Source organism: Neolamprologus brichardi, chromosome 13 (genome assembly GCF_056152115.1).
Source record: "Neolamprologus brichardi isolate AB-2024 chromosome 13, ASM5615211v1, whole genome shotgun sequence".
Lineage (NCBI taxonomy): Eukaryota > Metazoa > Chordata > Actinopteri > Cichliformes > Cichlidae > Neolamprologus > Neolamprologus brichardi.
The window spans coordinates 20,964,571-20,978,882 of record NC_142116.1 but is presented as its reverse complement, the minus strand read 5'-3'; the positions used below and the strand labels follow the sequence as shown (position 1 = coordinate 20,978,882).

General features: G+C 42.3%; 2 protein-coding genes across 3 annotated transcripts; one reads left to right on the top strand and one right to left on the bottom strand.

The window, feature by feature from the left end:
• The first annotated feature begins 1,257 nt into the window (after positions 1 to 1,257).
• Positions 1,258 to 5,394, top strand: unm_sa35587 (un-named sa35587). 2 transcript variants are annotated; one of them, XM_006806958.3, is made up of 7 exons: positions 1,258 to 1,521; positions 1,696 to 1,801; positions 2,024 to 2,194; positions 2,290 to 2,358; positions 2,689 to 2,774; positions 2,858 to 2,992; positions 3,107 to 5,394. In XM_006806958.3, exons 1-7 carry the CDS (start codon positions 1,426 to 1,428, stop codon positions 3,365 to 3,367), a joined length of 924 nt encoding a protein of 307 aa, XP_006807021.1. In that variant the 5' UTR covers positions 1,258 to 1,425; the 3' UTR covers positions 3,368 to 5,394. The 2 variants fall into 2 exon arrangements, with proteins under 2 accessions (XP_006807021.1, XP_087706421.1); XM_087850295.1 differs by having other exon boundaries at positions 2,024 to 2,219; positions 2,315 to 2,358.
• A 732-nt stretch (positions 5,395 to 6,126) lies between these two features.
• Positions 6,127 to 7,925, bottom strand: LOC102777141 (uncharacterized). The gene has a single exon (XM_006806962.3). The coding sequence runs from the start codon at positions 7,844 to 7,846 to the stop codon at positions 6,152 to 6,154; it is 1,695 nt and encodes a 564-aa protein (XP_006807025.2). The 5' UTR covers positions 7,847 to 7,925; the 3' UTR covers positions 6,127 to 6,151.
• Positions 7,926 to 14,312: the final 6,387 nt, after the last annotated feature.

The window sequence follows — 14,312 nt, the reverse complement described above, 5'->3', positions numbered from 1 at the left end:
CGGGATGGGTCCATGCATTCACGTTGTTTATGCCAATTTCTAACTCTACCATCCAAATGTTTCAGCAGAAATCAAGACTCGCCAGCGGGCAACTTTTCTTCTTCTTCTTCTTCTTTTATTGTCCAATTTTGGTGAGCCCTGTGCAAAGTGTAGCCTCAGTTTCCTGTTCTTAGCTGACAGAAGTGACGCCCACTTTGGTCTTGTGCTTGCTGTAACGAGTGGTTATTTTAGCTGCTACTGCTTTCCTGTCAGCTCGAAGCAGCCTGGTCATTCTCCTTTTGAGTTCAGACATCAACAAAACATTTTCATTTCGAGAACTGCTGCTCACTTCTCGTTTTCTGACCATTTTCTGTAAACCCCAGAGATGGTTATTCAGCCATTTCTGAAACACTCAAACTAAAGCACCTTTCTGTCTCAATCTGTTTCTCACTTTTGAACTGTATGGCAGGCCAATACAGAAAATGACATATTAAATATTTAATTAAATGTGTAGTGAATTAATTTCAATTGGAAATGAATAAATATTTAAATAATTAAACATCTGTTCATTTCATTTATAAGAATTATTTCCAATTTCAATGAATAATGAAATTTAATTTTTTAATTTATGTAATTTATTTTGGCACTTGTGGCCCTCTATACATTTTTCTTGTTGTGTTTTACTCTCTCTTTTGATAGCGTGTTTTAATTGCTGCACAGTGCTTTGTAACTTTTATGTCAATGGCTATTAAAATAAACTTTACTTACGTACTAAACTATATTAGTGGTATGCAAAAAGGAGTGTATCGACTTCTTATGTAACCTGTCCTGCCAGTGACCTGCACTCCCGCTTCTTCCTCCAGGAGCCTCGCGTTGTGAAGGAATTCGTCTTTAACACACTCACTGTGCTCTTTATAGTGTCCACTTAGTGTGGTCTGGGAGTACTTTGTTGAGATTGAGATGTTACTCCAAGCTGAAAACAGGTGGTGAACAATTGCGCAATCGAAGCCCTAAAAGATGCAATTAACGCCGTTGTAGAAAGAAAAGTTGGCTAATGTGTGTAACAGATGTGTTGTCCTACAGTGTAAGATGGGCGCGTAAAACCTCTCCAGAAAATATTTAACCCACCCTGTCAAAACCGGCCTGGGTTATGTTTAACTGGGGCACAGAGGAATGGAGTTTTGCTTCCACTCAGGTTGCAGTTCTCGCTGTCGGACACTTGGTGCTGCTGCTTGGGAAGCAGCTGTGTAGCAAACGAGGGGGGGCGGCCACGGCGGTGCGACGTGGAAAGGCAGAACAGCATTCTGGTGTTGTCTGATGGTAGAGATTAAACTCCAGCGACCCAATGAGAACGCACACCGTCCCGGATCTCAGTAGGAGCTAACGCTGAAATGAAAGCAAAGGGACGAACCGGGTAAATACTTGTGTTAGGAAGAAGTCGTCGCCATGGACGGAGGGCTGATTATTACATTTATATCTGTGGCGATGTTTGTAGGCTCCTTGATCCTTGGATTCATCCCACTGTTGTTCAGACTGTCTGAGGTAAGTGATTTCCCACAGTCTTTGTTTATAGCGGACTATCTGGATCTACTTCATCTTGTCTTATTTGTCGTGCCCTCATAATGCGCAAGGCTGTTGTTTTGGAAACTTGCTGAACAACTAGAACTTGTGAGGGGAATCTCAGTCATCTGCTGAAATCACGTGTCTTAACCCTAGAAAAGCCTGCAGTTCGTTTCCATCCTGGGGGCAGGTCTGCTGTGTGGGACAGCGCTGGCCATCACCATCCCAGAGGGAGTGGGTTTGCTGGAAGACTCGTGGAAAGGTGAGCAGGAAAGCTCAAACATGCACATGAAAACGAAGCAGAATGGTTGCTGTGCAAGCTTTGTGTTTATGTGGGTGTGCTAACCCACCAAATTTGCATGTGTTTGATTGTAGCCTCCAGATGTTTGATGAGGCAGGTGGGAGATGAAAATGCTGCTCTCTGTAAAAACAACAAAAACAAGCTTATCAAAAGCTCTTTCTGTTCTTCATCTTCCGTCTCCAGCGTCATCCTCTGATGTGTCATCCGGTCTAAATTCCAGTAAAGAAAATGGGACACTTACTCACATGGCAGAGAGAGGCCTCCCACCTCGGTTCCTCATTGGGGTGGCTTTGACGCTCGGGTTCACCTTCATGTTTGTCGTGGATCAGATAGGAAGCTACCTTTCCACACGCGGCAAGTTGTCAGAACTCTCACGCCAGCTTTACATTGCAGAGCGTTGCCTCCACAGATTTGTTAACCACCTCAGCGTGTGCGATGTCTAATTTCAGACCGGACGACTTGTTTGTCCAACAGCGTCCACCTCACGGCCACGTTGGGCCTGGTTATTCACGCTGCAGGTACGTGACACAGCCAAACCTCTCCTCTGCATATTTATTCTCTTGCTTTTGCTTGAGACGCACTGTTTCGCTGGCTTCGAGGACACAGGGGTGGAAAGTTTACAAGGAAACGTTCCTTATGCCCCCGTGTGACTCGGCATGTGATTCTGCAGCACAGCCTGCAGGATCTAACTTTAAAGTTATTTAAACGGGGACAACCAAGCTTGACAGCAGTCACAAATCAAACAGCAATCATCCATGATGCAGATCTTAAAGACCGGAGACCCATACAAATCCCCATAAAAGAAGTAGCTGCACCATCACAGTAATAATCTCTTTGTTTGCTTTTAGCTGATGGATTTGCTCTGGGTGCTGCTGTGGCTACAGGTCAAGTGACCGTACAAGTTGTAGTGTTTTTTGCTGTGATTCTGCACAAGGTGAGAGAACGTCTCATTGAAATGAACAGATGTCTGGGTGACGAGCACGATGCCATTGACCGTCTTTCCCGTCTCCTGTTTAGGCGCCCGCCGCTTTTGGCTTGGTCTCCTTTCTGATGCACGGTGGCCTCCAGAAGAAGTTCATTCAGGGACACTTACTGGCCTTTTCAGCTGCAGCGCCTATAGTTGCTATTGCCACTTACTTCATATTACATGCAGTAAGAAAGCACAATCTGACAGTCGTGTCTGCTTGAAAGGAAATTCATTAAATCCCAGTGACTAGACGGTTGCTGTTTCTGAATTATTTAACTTGATGTGTGCTGTGTCTGCAGTCTGGAAGCTCATCTGAGAATCAGCTCAGTGCAACAGGAGTGGGAATGCTCTTCTCAGCGGGGACGTTTCTCTATGTGGCCACGGTGCATGTTCTCCCTGAGATCAGCAGCAGCAGGACTGATGAGCTGCCCTTGGACTCCGAGCAGCAGTCTGGAGCCGAAGCCCACCAGCAGAGACACTTGGGGCTCCTGGAGAGCCTCACCCTCATCATCGGTGTGGGGCTTCCGATGTTGCTGGCCCTCGGACTGCACGATGACTAAAAGAAAACATGAGGGCAATTTATTTTAAAAGGGGGTGAAAGGAAAACTCTGAGCACCTGTACTGTATGCCACAATGATCGGAAGACAAAATGGGCTTTGACAGAGTCTACCTTGGTCCTCTTATTTCAGTGTAACTTTGTGCCAGGCTGTTGTTTGGGTGTCATATGGCTTTCCGGGAGGTGATACAGAATCAGGTAACTAATATCTTTTCATAGCTGAATTGAGTTTCCATTCAGAGAAAGCAGAAACAGTTCTCATTTGTTTCCATGGTCCGCTGAAGGCATGTTGAGGTATTAAATATCCCGAAAGGTGAATAGATTTACAGGAACAACCAAATAATTCGATACTCTCTCACCTAGAAAATAAGGTCTCTAGGGCGTACACTTTATATTATTGTATTTTACGGCTAAGAGTTTGAAAATATGGCCGGATTTTCAGATTATAAATGTGCAATAATACAAACTACAAAGTTTTTTTTTATAATGTTGTTGGTCTGAGTTGGTTTATGGTGGGGATCGTGTCGAGTGAGAGGCAGCCTGGACAGGTTACCGTCTGTCTGCTGTCACAGAGGCACAACCAACTGTTCACACTCACAGCTGCAGCTAACGCTAATTTAGAATGATCTCTCTGACTCAGCGTTCATGCTTGTGCAGTGTGGAATAAGACTGGGACAAAACCAGGGACACGCGGAGAACATCCAAACACAGAAAAGGGGCAAAGGTTTGAACCTCTCAATGTGAAGTGGAAATAACTGCAGCCAAATGAGAAGACCAACCGGTAAACTGGTCCAGCAACTCTCATGTTAGGTGATACGTTAGACGGAGACGGGTTCCTGGCAGCAGGTGAGGTACGTATCAAGAACTATCAAGCAGATTCTGGAGGTTACAGATGTTTTACTGACTCACTGCCACTTAGAGCAATATTTACCTTTACTTTCCTTCCTTTCGTCTTTCAGCTCCTTTAGTGTGTGCAACATGTGAAATATTGAAACGCGTGAAATGTCTTCTGGTTTTATAATGGCTTATTTATTTACTTGATTCTTTTTTGTTTTTGTCACACAACGCTGTAGATTGCAGCATCGACTGACCTAAAGCTTGTTTACTTATGTTTAACGTGTGGAGCAGAATTCCCCTTTTAACAGCTACACTAAATATCTTGAGATTGGTTTACTATAGAAAAACTATGAAATTAAAATTTAAAGTTAAGATATTTTACACTTAAATTTGTCCTTTATTCATTAAGCTCTAAACACAGTTCATGTATGAACCCATATGAAAACACATGCACAGGTTAGAGACCAATTAGGTTTCCATAAATGTAACCCATCTGCTCTACAAACCTTTGGAAGTGACCACAGAAGACATGACAAAGGAGTATTAGCCAAAAGGAAGGTTTTTGGGTTTATAAATGACAGGCCACCAAATACCCTGATTCAACCAAGGACTTAGATTTTAACTACTTTAAAAAAAAAACCTCCTTTGTCTTTAAGGATGCCTTAAATCACTGTCTGTGGTTGATGCTGTCCAGTGTTGCTTATTTAAGTTTTGTTTCAGTCTGATAAATATTGATCGCATCCTGTTTCCTCCTACTGGTGGAAAATTCCACTCTGACCCTCGGTGGAAGCTTGCCATTGGTGGAACACCACTAGAAAAAAATCCAGTGTTTTTATGAACTCCCTGATCAGGGCTCATTTGCTGCAATTTCTTTTGTTTTTAAGTTGAATACCATGCCATGAGAATAAAGATTTCTTTAATATTGTCTGAAAAGAGAGTTCTTTGAAGTTCTTTGATGATTTGTCCTACATGTGACCCCAATTTGAATACAGGAAGTGCTCCCGTTTACAGTTCATGTAATTATTAAAAATGTGACATACATGATCACGCTGCTAATGGTGAAATCAAACATCTGTTATGGCCTACCATTAAAGTGATACAGCGTTGTTCTGTTTGAATCTTGCACATAATAAAAATCTTCAAGTGGTATAAAGATTTTATAACACACTAGCAGTGGTCAGACTAACAGGAAAACGGGCAACACCGTGGTTTAGCAAACATTAACTCTGGCCTCTCGTGTCTTCATAGCTCATTCAGAGCATTGGAGTAGGACTGCACTTTGATTCCTTTCCGACCTCCGCAGACTATCCCCTCCCCTCTTATTTGCAGTCTACTAACAGCTAAACGCTCTAGCCATCAATCTTTAAGTGCCGGATGGTTATATTTGTTGTCACTAGTTGAATGTGGGTTGCATATCATGTGTTACTACACAATCAATCTCATCTCAGGCTTAAGAACTAGCCAGGGGTCAAATATAAATGAATACACTGTTGTGAAGTACTGGACACAAATGGTTGAGGAAACACAATGGTGCCTGTAAAGTTTACCCTGACAGGAGGTCACTCAGAGGTCTTGCTGATCTAAGCAGTTAACCTCCACTAAATAAAATGAAATGAAACCGTTTGGAAGTCTTTGAAACTGTATCCCAGCTACTGCACTCTATCAAATAAAAAGTTGACTTTTTGGATTATTAAAATCACCAAATGTTTGTGTGTCTGTCATTACAATGGACAAAAATGATTTTTTAAGAACAGCTCTGATATGATGTTCAAGGGCCCTTGCATCTCGGGGACCATTTATAATGAGTTTAAATTCATTTACATTCAGAGTGCAGATAACAGTGATGTGTCTCAGTATTTCTGGAAGTCTCTGGAGCTATTATTTGACTGCAGTTCCTTTTCTAAGCAGCTCTGGGTGAGTGTACAGGTGCAAAACTGAGTCTGAATAGAGTTCACAGATTCATGCGGTTTAAAGACGCAGTCAGCTGAGCCTCAAGCGCCATCTGATCAAAGGTCCGGCTGTGCGTCTGCTGCCTCACTCTCTCCCTCATGTGAAAGGAGGCCCGAGCCAGCCTCTGGGCCTCCTCCTGTATCTGCTCCCGCTGCCTTCTCAGCCGCTCCCTCTTCTGCTCCTTTGTGGAGATGCAGCTCTCTCTGACTCTCCTCGCTGCCTCCTCCTCTCTCTGTAGTTCCTCTCTGAGCCTCTGGTGGCAGAGCTGCCTGTTTTTGTTGTTCTGCCGGGTTTGCTGAGCTCTGCGTCTGTGCTGCGCTGAGGCGTGCAGGGCGGCTCTCTCCATGCGTCTCTGGCTCAGCTGGACCAGGATCTGCTTGTGTGTGAGCTGCTGGACGCTCTGCAGCTCGGCCCTCAGCTGCACTCTTTGACTCATCTCCTCCTCCCGGGCAGCCCGCTCCCGAAGCTCTTCGAGTCGTGCCTCTACAGACTTGGCACGCCTTTCGCAGGAGTGCTGCAACTTCTTCTCCAGTGTGCTCCTCCTCTGCGCCTCCTCTTCCTCCCCCTGCAGCTCAACCTGGTGTTTCAGCAAGATGTGTCTCAGCAGCTCTTTATGGTTTTCCTTCTGCAGCCTCTTCCGCTCCCCCTTCTCCTTCAGCATCTTGCTCCTCAGGACCTTCTCCTCCTTCTCCGCTGCCACCTGTCTCTCCCTCTCTCGCTCCCTCTTCCCCGCCTCCTCCTTCTCGCTCAGCAGCTTCTCCTGGTAGCGTTTGCGCTCTTCCACCTCCTTCTGTGTACCCTGCATCTTTGCCCTGCGGTACACTTCCACCTCCTCTTTTAGCCTTCTCCATCGGTCTTCTTGCAGCAGCACCTCCTGCTTAAGCCGTTCTGCTTTCTCTTTTTCTCGATGCTCCCTCAGCTTCCTGCGGGCCTCCAGCTCCTCGTTCCAGCGTTTCATACTCCGCTTCAGCTTCTTCCTCCTCTTTTTTTCTGCCTGAACTTGCTGGGCCTCTTCCTGCCTGCGGGCCTCCTGTCGCTCCCATTCCTCCTGCTGGCTGAGCTTCAAACGAGCCTGTTCCTCCTCATGCTTCACCAGCATCAGAGCAGCTATCTTCTGGTCTCTCTCCGATACTGTGACACACATCTGCTTTTGGATGCTCTTGGTGAGCCTCTTCAGCTTCTTCTCGGTAGCTGGGGAGTGTATGAGGTCTCCCAGGTTGAAGCTGCACAATGTGCTCCTCTCTGGATCCCTTTTACTAGGAGCAGAGCAGGAGGACCTGCTAACAGCCTTCTTTTCAGAGCAGAGATCTGCATAGGGCATTTCTGTTGAGCGCTCTTCCAGTCTGGTGTCAGGCAACACCTCCAAGCCTGAGGCTTTACTGCTGCATGGCAGCCTGTCCCTGGCTGTCTGGATAATCCTCAGCCGTTCCTGGCCACACTTTTGTAAAGTCTTCAGCCTCTCCTTTTCATAAGATTCATGCACGACTCTCATTGTCTCAAACGGCGTGTCTTGTCGCTCAGCAATGAAGTCGTTTAGAGATTTAATTAGAAGCTGAACCGGTTTTACACCCAGCCGAGCGCAAGACTCAAGCGAGCGAGGGTTCGTTAAGACATGTCGGTTGCTCTCTGCTCCGGGAGAGTCGAAGTTGTTCAGGTCCAACTTAAGCACAGGGGAGCTGCACCTCAGCTCCTCCATCCTAAAACTAAAAAGCTAAATTAATGGATGCCAGATACGGAGGATACTGAGGCTCACAGGTGCTATACCGAGCAGCGCTTCCGCACGGTCTGCAGCACAGAGAGGTCAGCAGGGGATTAGCTACTTCCTCGCGGACAAATAACAGTCGGTATCTCATTAACCGTCTTTACCTCAGCTGTGAGCAATGACAGGCCGAATATAAACAAAAAAACAACTTTATTTAAGCAGACGGGAACATGTTAAATAAACGCTTGCAGTCAAGCATGGATTTAAAAGTCTGTTGAGGTTTACAGGGATTTATTTATGCACAGATCACTTAGGATCCCACCAGAGTTTCATTCAGGTTTACTTTCCCTGGATCACTGCAACGTCTTGATTTTTTTTTCTCTTTTCCAGTCTCACTGGTCTGTTGCGTGACCCTGCTTCAGCCAAGCTTTAGCTGCTGCCACAAACTAAAATCACCACCATGTTTATCAAAAGAGAAAGGTTTTAAAATGCTAAACTATATATAACTGGGACTCGGATGCGTGGCTCATGGGCTTTTGAATTTGCTGTTGCTGTTTGCTTTTGATGAGTTTAAATGATTATATATCCCTGCGTCACTGTATGTATGACAATGCAGTTTATCTGCAAAATAACAAGTGTTGTGGGATTTCTCTTTAGCGTATTGTCCTTTAATGTATTGTCTTGGTGAAATGCTTTCATGTTATTTAGTTTAGTATGTCTGGTTCACACCTCATTCATGCTGGGAAACAGACGGTGAGAAATCAAATTCCAATTCAAATTTTATTTGTCACATACACAGTCATACACAGTACGATATGCAGTGAAATACTTAGACAACTGCTCGTGACCTAAAGGAAAAAAAAGAAAAGGCTATGAATAAGATAGGAAATAAATATGAAAATTAAAAAGGGTAAATTTAACTAGGAAGGAATAAAATAAAATAAAATATAAAAATTAAGTTAAAAATGAGATAACTGTACAACACAAATTAGAATGAAGGGTAAATTTAACTGGGAAAGAATAAGATAAAATTTTCTAGTATTAACTGGAAATGAAGAATATAATGTCCAGTGTTGTGCAATCCACATTATTTAGTGTCCTGTGCAGTGCAAATATGCTTAAAGTGATTTAAGTGATGAGGTGAAAACAATGTCCAGAATGTCCAGTGTGTGTGTAAGAACTATATGTGTGGGTCAGTACTGTGTGGTGGTGTGATTGAGAGACCGTATCGCCTGCGGGAAGAAGCTCCTCCTCAGTCTCTCTGTGTTGGTCTTCAGGGAGCGGAATCGCTTTCCTGACCTCAACAGAGAGAACAGTCCGTTGTTGGTGAATGTCTCCCAGGAGACGGAAGCTCACACAGGAAGACTTGACCCCAGAGTGGGGGAGATTCACACAGGTGATAGAGAGTTTTCTGTTTAGAGCCAAGGTGTGAACTGCAACTGTAAAAGCCTTTTGTTCTGTGACAGTGTTTAAAAGGGACCTGAACTGTTCATTGTCAGAGACGACTTTCAGTGCCCCCTGACTGACATCTCTCCTCATGCATGGGAAATAAAGTGTTGGGTTTTAACTGCTCATCGTGTCTGCAGGTTTTGTTAATAAATTTCCACAACACAAGTAAGGAAAGCTCAAATAATTAGTATGGAGTGAAAAGAACAATGTTTTCCAACAAAATACAGCCAAAACTGAAAATAGCATGACCTAGACCTACTTAGATCAAGTAGAAATACATTAGAGCTATTCAGGTTGCTCATCCAGCAGTGCTGGGTTCTGTAAGATTAGATTTTGAACTTTTTATTGTCTTTATACATGTTGACTTATTTAGTTTTTAATTTTTTATTTGGTTTAGTTGTTTTTGTGAGTTGTAACATGGACTTTTTGATTTTGAAGAATATAGGAGATTTTTATATTTTGTGGTAAATACACCACAGTCTGAATAAACATCCCAGAAGGCATTTTGGATTGGGTGCTGTCATAAAATACTCATTTTCCCCTGAGCAAAAGGTTATCCCTAACAAGACTCATTCTTTCTAGTTTGCCAGGTAGGTGCCACTTCCTCTTTGTTCTGCGTTCACATACCAAGCTATAAATGTGTGCACCGGTCTTATTTTATTGAATCTCTAGCAGACTACCCATTGTTATATTATTCACTTGCATTTTGGTTCTTAATTCATAATGACATGTAACGCTGCATTAGCTAAAAGCATTTCATGGACTCTTGTGCATTAAAAAAATAAAGTAAAAACATCCCAATAAATAATTAATTACATATCTTTAAAAATAACATATTTGTATAGGGTAGACTGGGGTTGGTTGTCACACTTTTTACCGTTACATGAAGTTGCAGAAGTTCCCAGGATCTTTTAAAAGACAACCAGTCTATTAGTAGATTTTTCCAACAGATAACCTGAGCAATAGTAAGCAGGTCAGTGTAAATATGTAAGAGAAAACCAAATGATGAACTCCATTTTTAAAACATAAAAAGTCCACTTAAAAACCAGAGAATCTGCAAGGACCTACCCAATCTGCAATCAATACAAGAGAGACTGATGCTTTTCCTTGAAAATTTTATTCAAAAAGCAAACAACACAGGTTGGTCGGTATAAAGCACTAATGCTACCGAGTCATGTGCAAAGTGTTAAGTCCAATGTGTGACACACCTATCATTGAGACACATATTTTACTACAAGAGCAGTAAATGTAGGTCAGAGTAAAGAGAAACATCACAATCTTAACCATCTCCATTTTTTAAAATTTTAACTCACTTTTTATATAAATAAAATACATTTATTTAAACATGTATCTGTGCAAACTTGTAAGTAATTTCAAACAGAATTTCTATTATTACGTGACCCCACCCAGGGGGCTACAGCCGACAAAAAAGACAAAAAGCTGGAGTTATTCTGTGTCTTTACGCTGTCAGCTGCCTCTTCTTCTCTCATTCTCCCCCCTCCCTCTCCTGCTGCTACTTCAATCATGAAACTGATCAATGATCAGCTGATCAGCGTTTCTGCCGTAAGTCCCGTCTTTCTTGCTTGTTTATCTCCCGCTTTGCGCCAGAAAGAGGAAACTAGCGGAGGTCACGTTAAACAGCAGCAGCACCTTTAAACTTGATAAGCTGTTGTTAGAATTGATTTAATATTACTTTCTAGTATCAGCTGATGTTTGTTGGAGCCACGGCTGTAAAAGCTGCTGGTTATGATATCGGTTTGGTTATCTGGTGAGAGGGAAACATGAAGATGAAACCAGGAGATGTCCTTACTGAATCATCAGAGCTGAACAGGTGATGGAGAAACAGGTTTAACTTTTAGGTGACATGAATGGGTTGAAGGAAAGCTATGAACTCTTTCTGAGAGACAACTTACACCAGGATCCTTTTTTATGTAGCTGACAGCTGGTAACTGTGCAGGGGCGGGTCTAGCAAAGTTTTGCCATGGGGCCAGGTAGAGCATTAACAGGGAAAGGGGGGCACAAAGAAATACTTTTCTTTCTTAATCTCATTTAAAATTTCCAGCTTTTAACAAATAATTATCCGAATCTTACAACCAAAGTTTTCATCTGATGTCAAATGTATAGAAATCCATTATTGTACATAGTAAGTTTTTTTCAGGGTCCCAACATAATTTCTTCAGAAGAAAGTACTGTACATGATGCCAGTATTTTCCCACATTTTCTAGATACTGTACTAGTACTTTGTGTAAAATGCCATCAAAAAGTCAGTTAAGTTTTATTCTTTCTCACCTGTCTTTCTGTCTCCTTTCACTTTTTAAAGGTTGCCATGTTAGAAAAAATATTTTGCCCTGCCATGCTGTTTATTGATGTGGTAAATAAATAGTTTATGAAAATATCACTAAATCTGTCATTTATTATTTTTAATATTCAGTAATGGTCATGTCTCACCTCTAGTCTTCTCTGTCTTAATTTCAGGTTTCCACCATATGTTGTAGATCGTTCAGGAAGTTAACTCAACCAAGCAGTCTTTGGGTTTAGTACTGTTTAGAATACCAGAATAGGGAGGATGGTGTAGGTTTAAGTTTATTAGATTGATACATATGTACCAACAAGACAGTGTACATCACTGTCGCAACGACGTTTGTTTTCATTCAAAGGCTTTATGGTTTTTCCTATAATACCTGGTGGGCCGGTCTCTAGTCAAAATGCTGGCTGATTTTTTGTCCCAGTCCAGCCCTGCCTAAAATTAATGTATATTTATTAGGGAAAAAACATTGATTTCTCCATGTGACAGCAAGAACATTGAGCTTAACAAGTAAGGTCCAGTTATTTGTTTTAACAAACATTTCAGGCACATCCTCCACATCCTAACACCAAGACTTTAATATTTGAGACTGCTGTTAAGCAGGTCAAGTCAAAAATGAAATTTCATGCTCATCTGAGGCTACAGATATACAAAACCCGATTTACTTCACACCAGCTCATTTCTCATATGTAGGAAAAGGTAAGTTCATTAAATGAAACTTAGAGGCTCTTTGGCTCACGTCTTCATCTGGATGGTGCAGCATATCCAGGTTAAGACAAATGCGTCATCTCTACAAAATATATTTGTGAGTGTCTTTCAGTGTTTTTAATTATTTGTTTTAATTTTATTTTTCATTGTTCACTGTGGCCTGGTAAACATTTTATCAATATATATTTCATAAGGCCATTGTTAAATATTTACAAGAAATCAGGCATTATACAGTGTGTAAACCTCAGTCCAGTGTGATTTGGATGCTCACCAGAAAATGTAGCCAGATATCAGCTGGGCTTAGATACATTTCAGATAAGATAACCTTTGTTAGTCCCAGAGTTGGGGAAATTCAAATTGTTACTGCAGCAGAGTACACAAGGCAGGAACAAATGAACACATGCAGCATACCTGACAGCAATAATGCAAAAATAGAAGAAATATAGACTAAGAAACAGATATGTACTTATATATTTAAGTCTATATATCTATATCCATCTATCTATATATATCTGTATACATACATATACATATATATGATGCAATAATACAGATTACTATTAGAAGAAGAATGAAACATTTCATAGTGCAGTGTTTGGGTGTTAATAGTAGCAGGTATTTAGTATTGCACACTGATATATGTAAAGAGCCCAGTGTGTGTGCATATGTGGTGTACATTCACTGCTGTTGTGCAGTGTACAATCTGACAACAGCTGGAGGGAAAGGCCTCCAAAATGTCCCCTTTGCACACTGTGGGTGCAGCAGCCTGTCACTGAAGGGACTGCTTAGTGTTGTCATAGTGACCTGTATGGGGTGGGAGCTGTTATCTGACAGAGATAACTACCTCCACTGGGTCAAGGGGGCATCCCAGAACAGAGCTAGTTTTCTTGATCAACCTGTTCAGTTTCTTCCTATCCCCAGCAGACCACACCATAAAACATGGACAATACCACCAAAGAGTCCTAGAATGGTAAATGGCCTGTATTTATATAGCGCTTTACTAGTCCCTACGGACCCCAAAGCGCTTTACATATCCAGTCATCCACCCATTCACACACTGGTGATGGCAAGCTACATTGTAGCCACAGCCACCCTGGGGCGCACTGACAGAGGCGAGGCTGCCGGACACTGGCGCCACCAGGCCCTCTGACCACCACCAGTAGGCAACGGGTGAAGTGTCTTGCCCAAGGACACAACGACCGAGACTTTCCAAGCCGAGGCTCAAACCGGCAACCTTCCGAACCTCCCTTCCAAAAGACTTCTCTGTTGCAAATACATCCGTCTCTATCCTTTTGTGTACATGGACTCTCTGTTGTTACTCCAGATCAGTTTATTGGTCAGATCACTTATATGAGTCAGCTATCTTAATGCCCATTCTCTGGATATTCACTGGTGTAGGTGGAGTCCACTACCTGCTCCTTGGTTTTCGGAGTGTTGATCTGGAAGTGGTTCTGCTGGCACCAGTTGGAAAAAGTCCTCAGTCAGTTTCTCTGTATTCCCTGTTGTCCTGTTGTCAGTAAAGTACACAGTGAGGAGATGCTCTCATTGCTCACTCATTATTTCAAAATAGAGATAGCCTACATAGTTCGTACATATGAGAGACTATTATGAGCCAATTAGGAGAAAGCGTTAAATGAGCTGTGGGCCACTGCTGGCACTGTCATCACATTGGAGGGTCACTTTAGTTTTCAAGTAGTATAAAAACAAACAAGAAAACCCCACAAATATTTCAGAAAATGTAGTGTTTTGTTTGTTTGTCACTGAATAGTGTTGGAATAAAGTGTGAAAATTGTGAAGGATTAAAATATTCCAAGAGCTCAAATTACTTCACCAAAACATGTTTCAATCATATTTTATCAACACAAATTTTACAGGTTTATTGAATATGAATAACTTGTGTAATTCAACTCAATTGTTTAAGCTCGTTCCAAAGCAAAACATCTGTGCCGCCGCTTTGGAAGCAGAAACTGTTGTTTGAAAGCCTTTAGTGTCTCCTTG

What these genes read in the sequence shown, in the direction of transcription:
- unm_sa35587 (XM_006806958.3), top strand. Translation starts at nt 1,426, where the DNA reads ATGGACGGAGGGCTGATTATTACATTTATATCTGTGGCGATGTTTGTA. An exon ending in GCTGGAAGACTCGTGGAAAG is followed by an intron (nt 1,802 to 2,023) that starts GTGAGCAGGAAA and finishes TTCCGTCTCCAG; the next exon opens with CGTCATCCTCTGATGTGTCA. An exon ending in CCTGGTTATTCACGCTGCAG is followed by an intron (nt 2,359 to 2,688) that starts GTACGTGACACA and finishes GTTTGCTTTTAG; the next exon opens with CTGATGGATTTGCTCTGGGT.
- LOC102777141 (XM_006806962.3), bottom strand. Translation starts at nt 7,846, where the DNA reads ATGGAGGAGCTGAGGTGCAGCTCCCCTGTGCTTAAGTTGGACCTGAAC.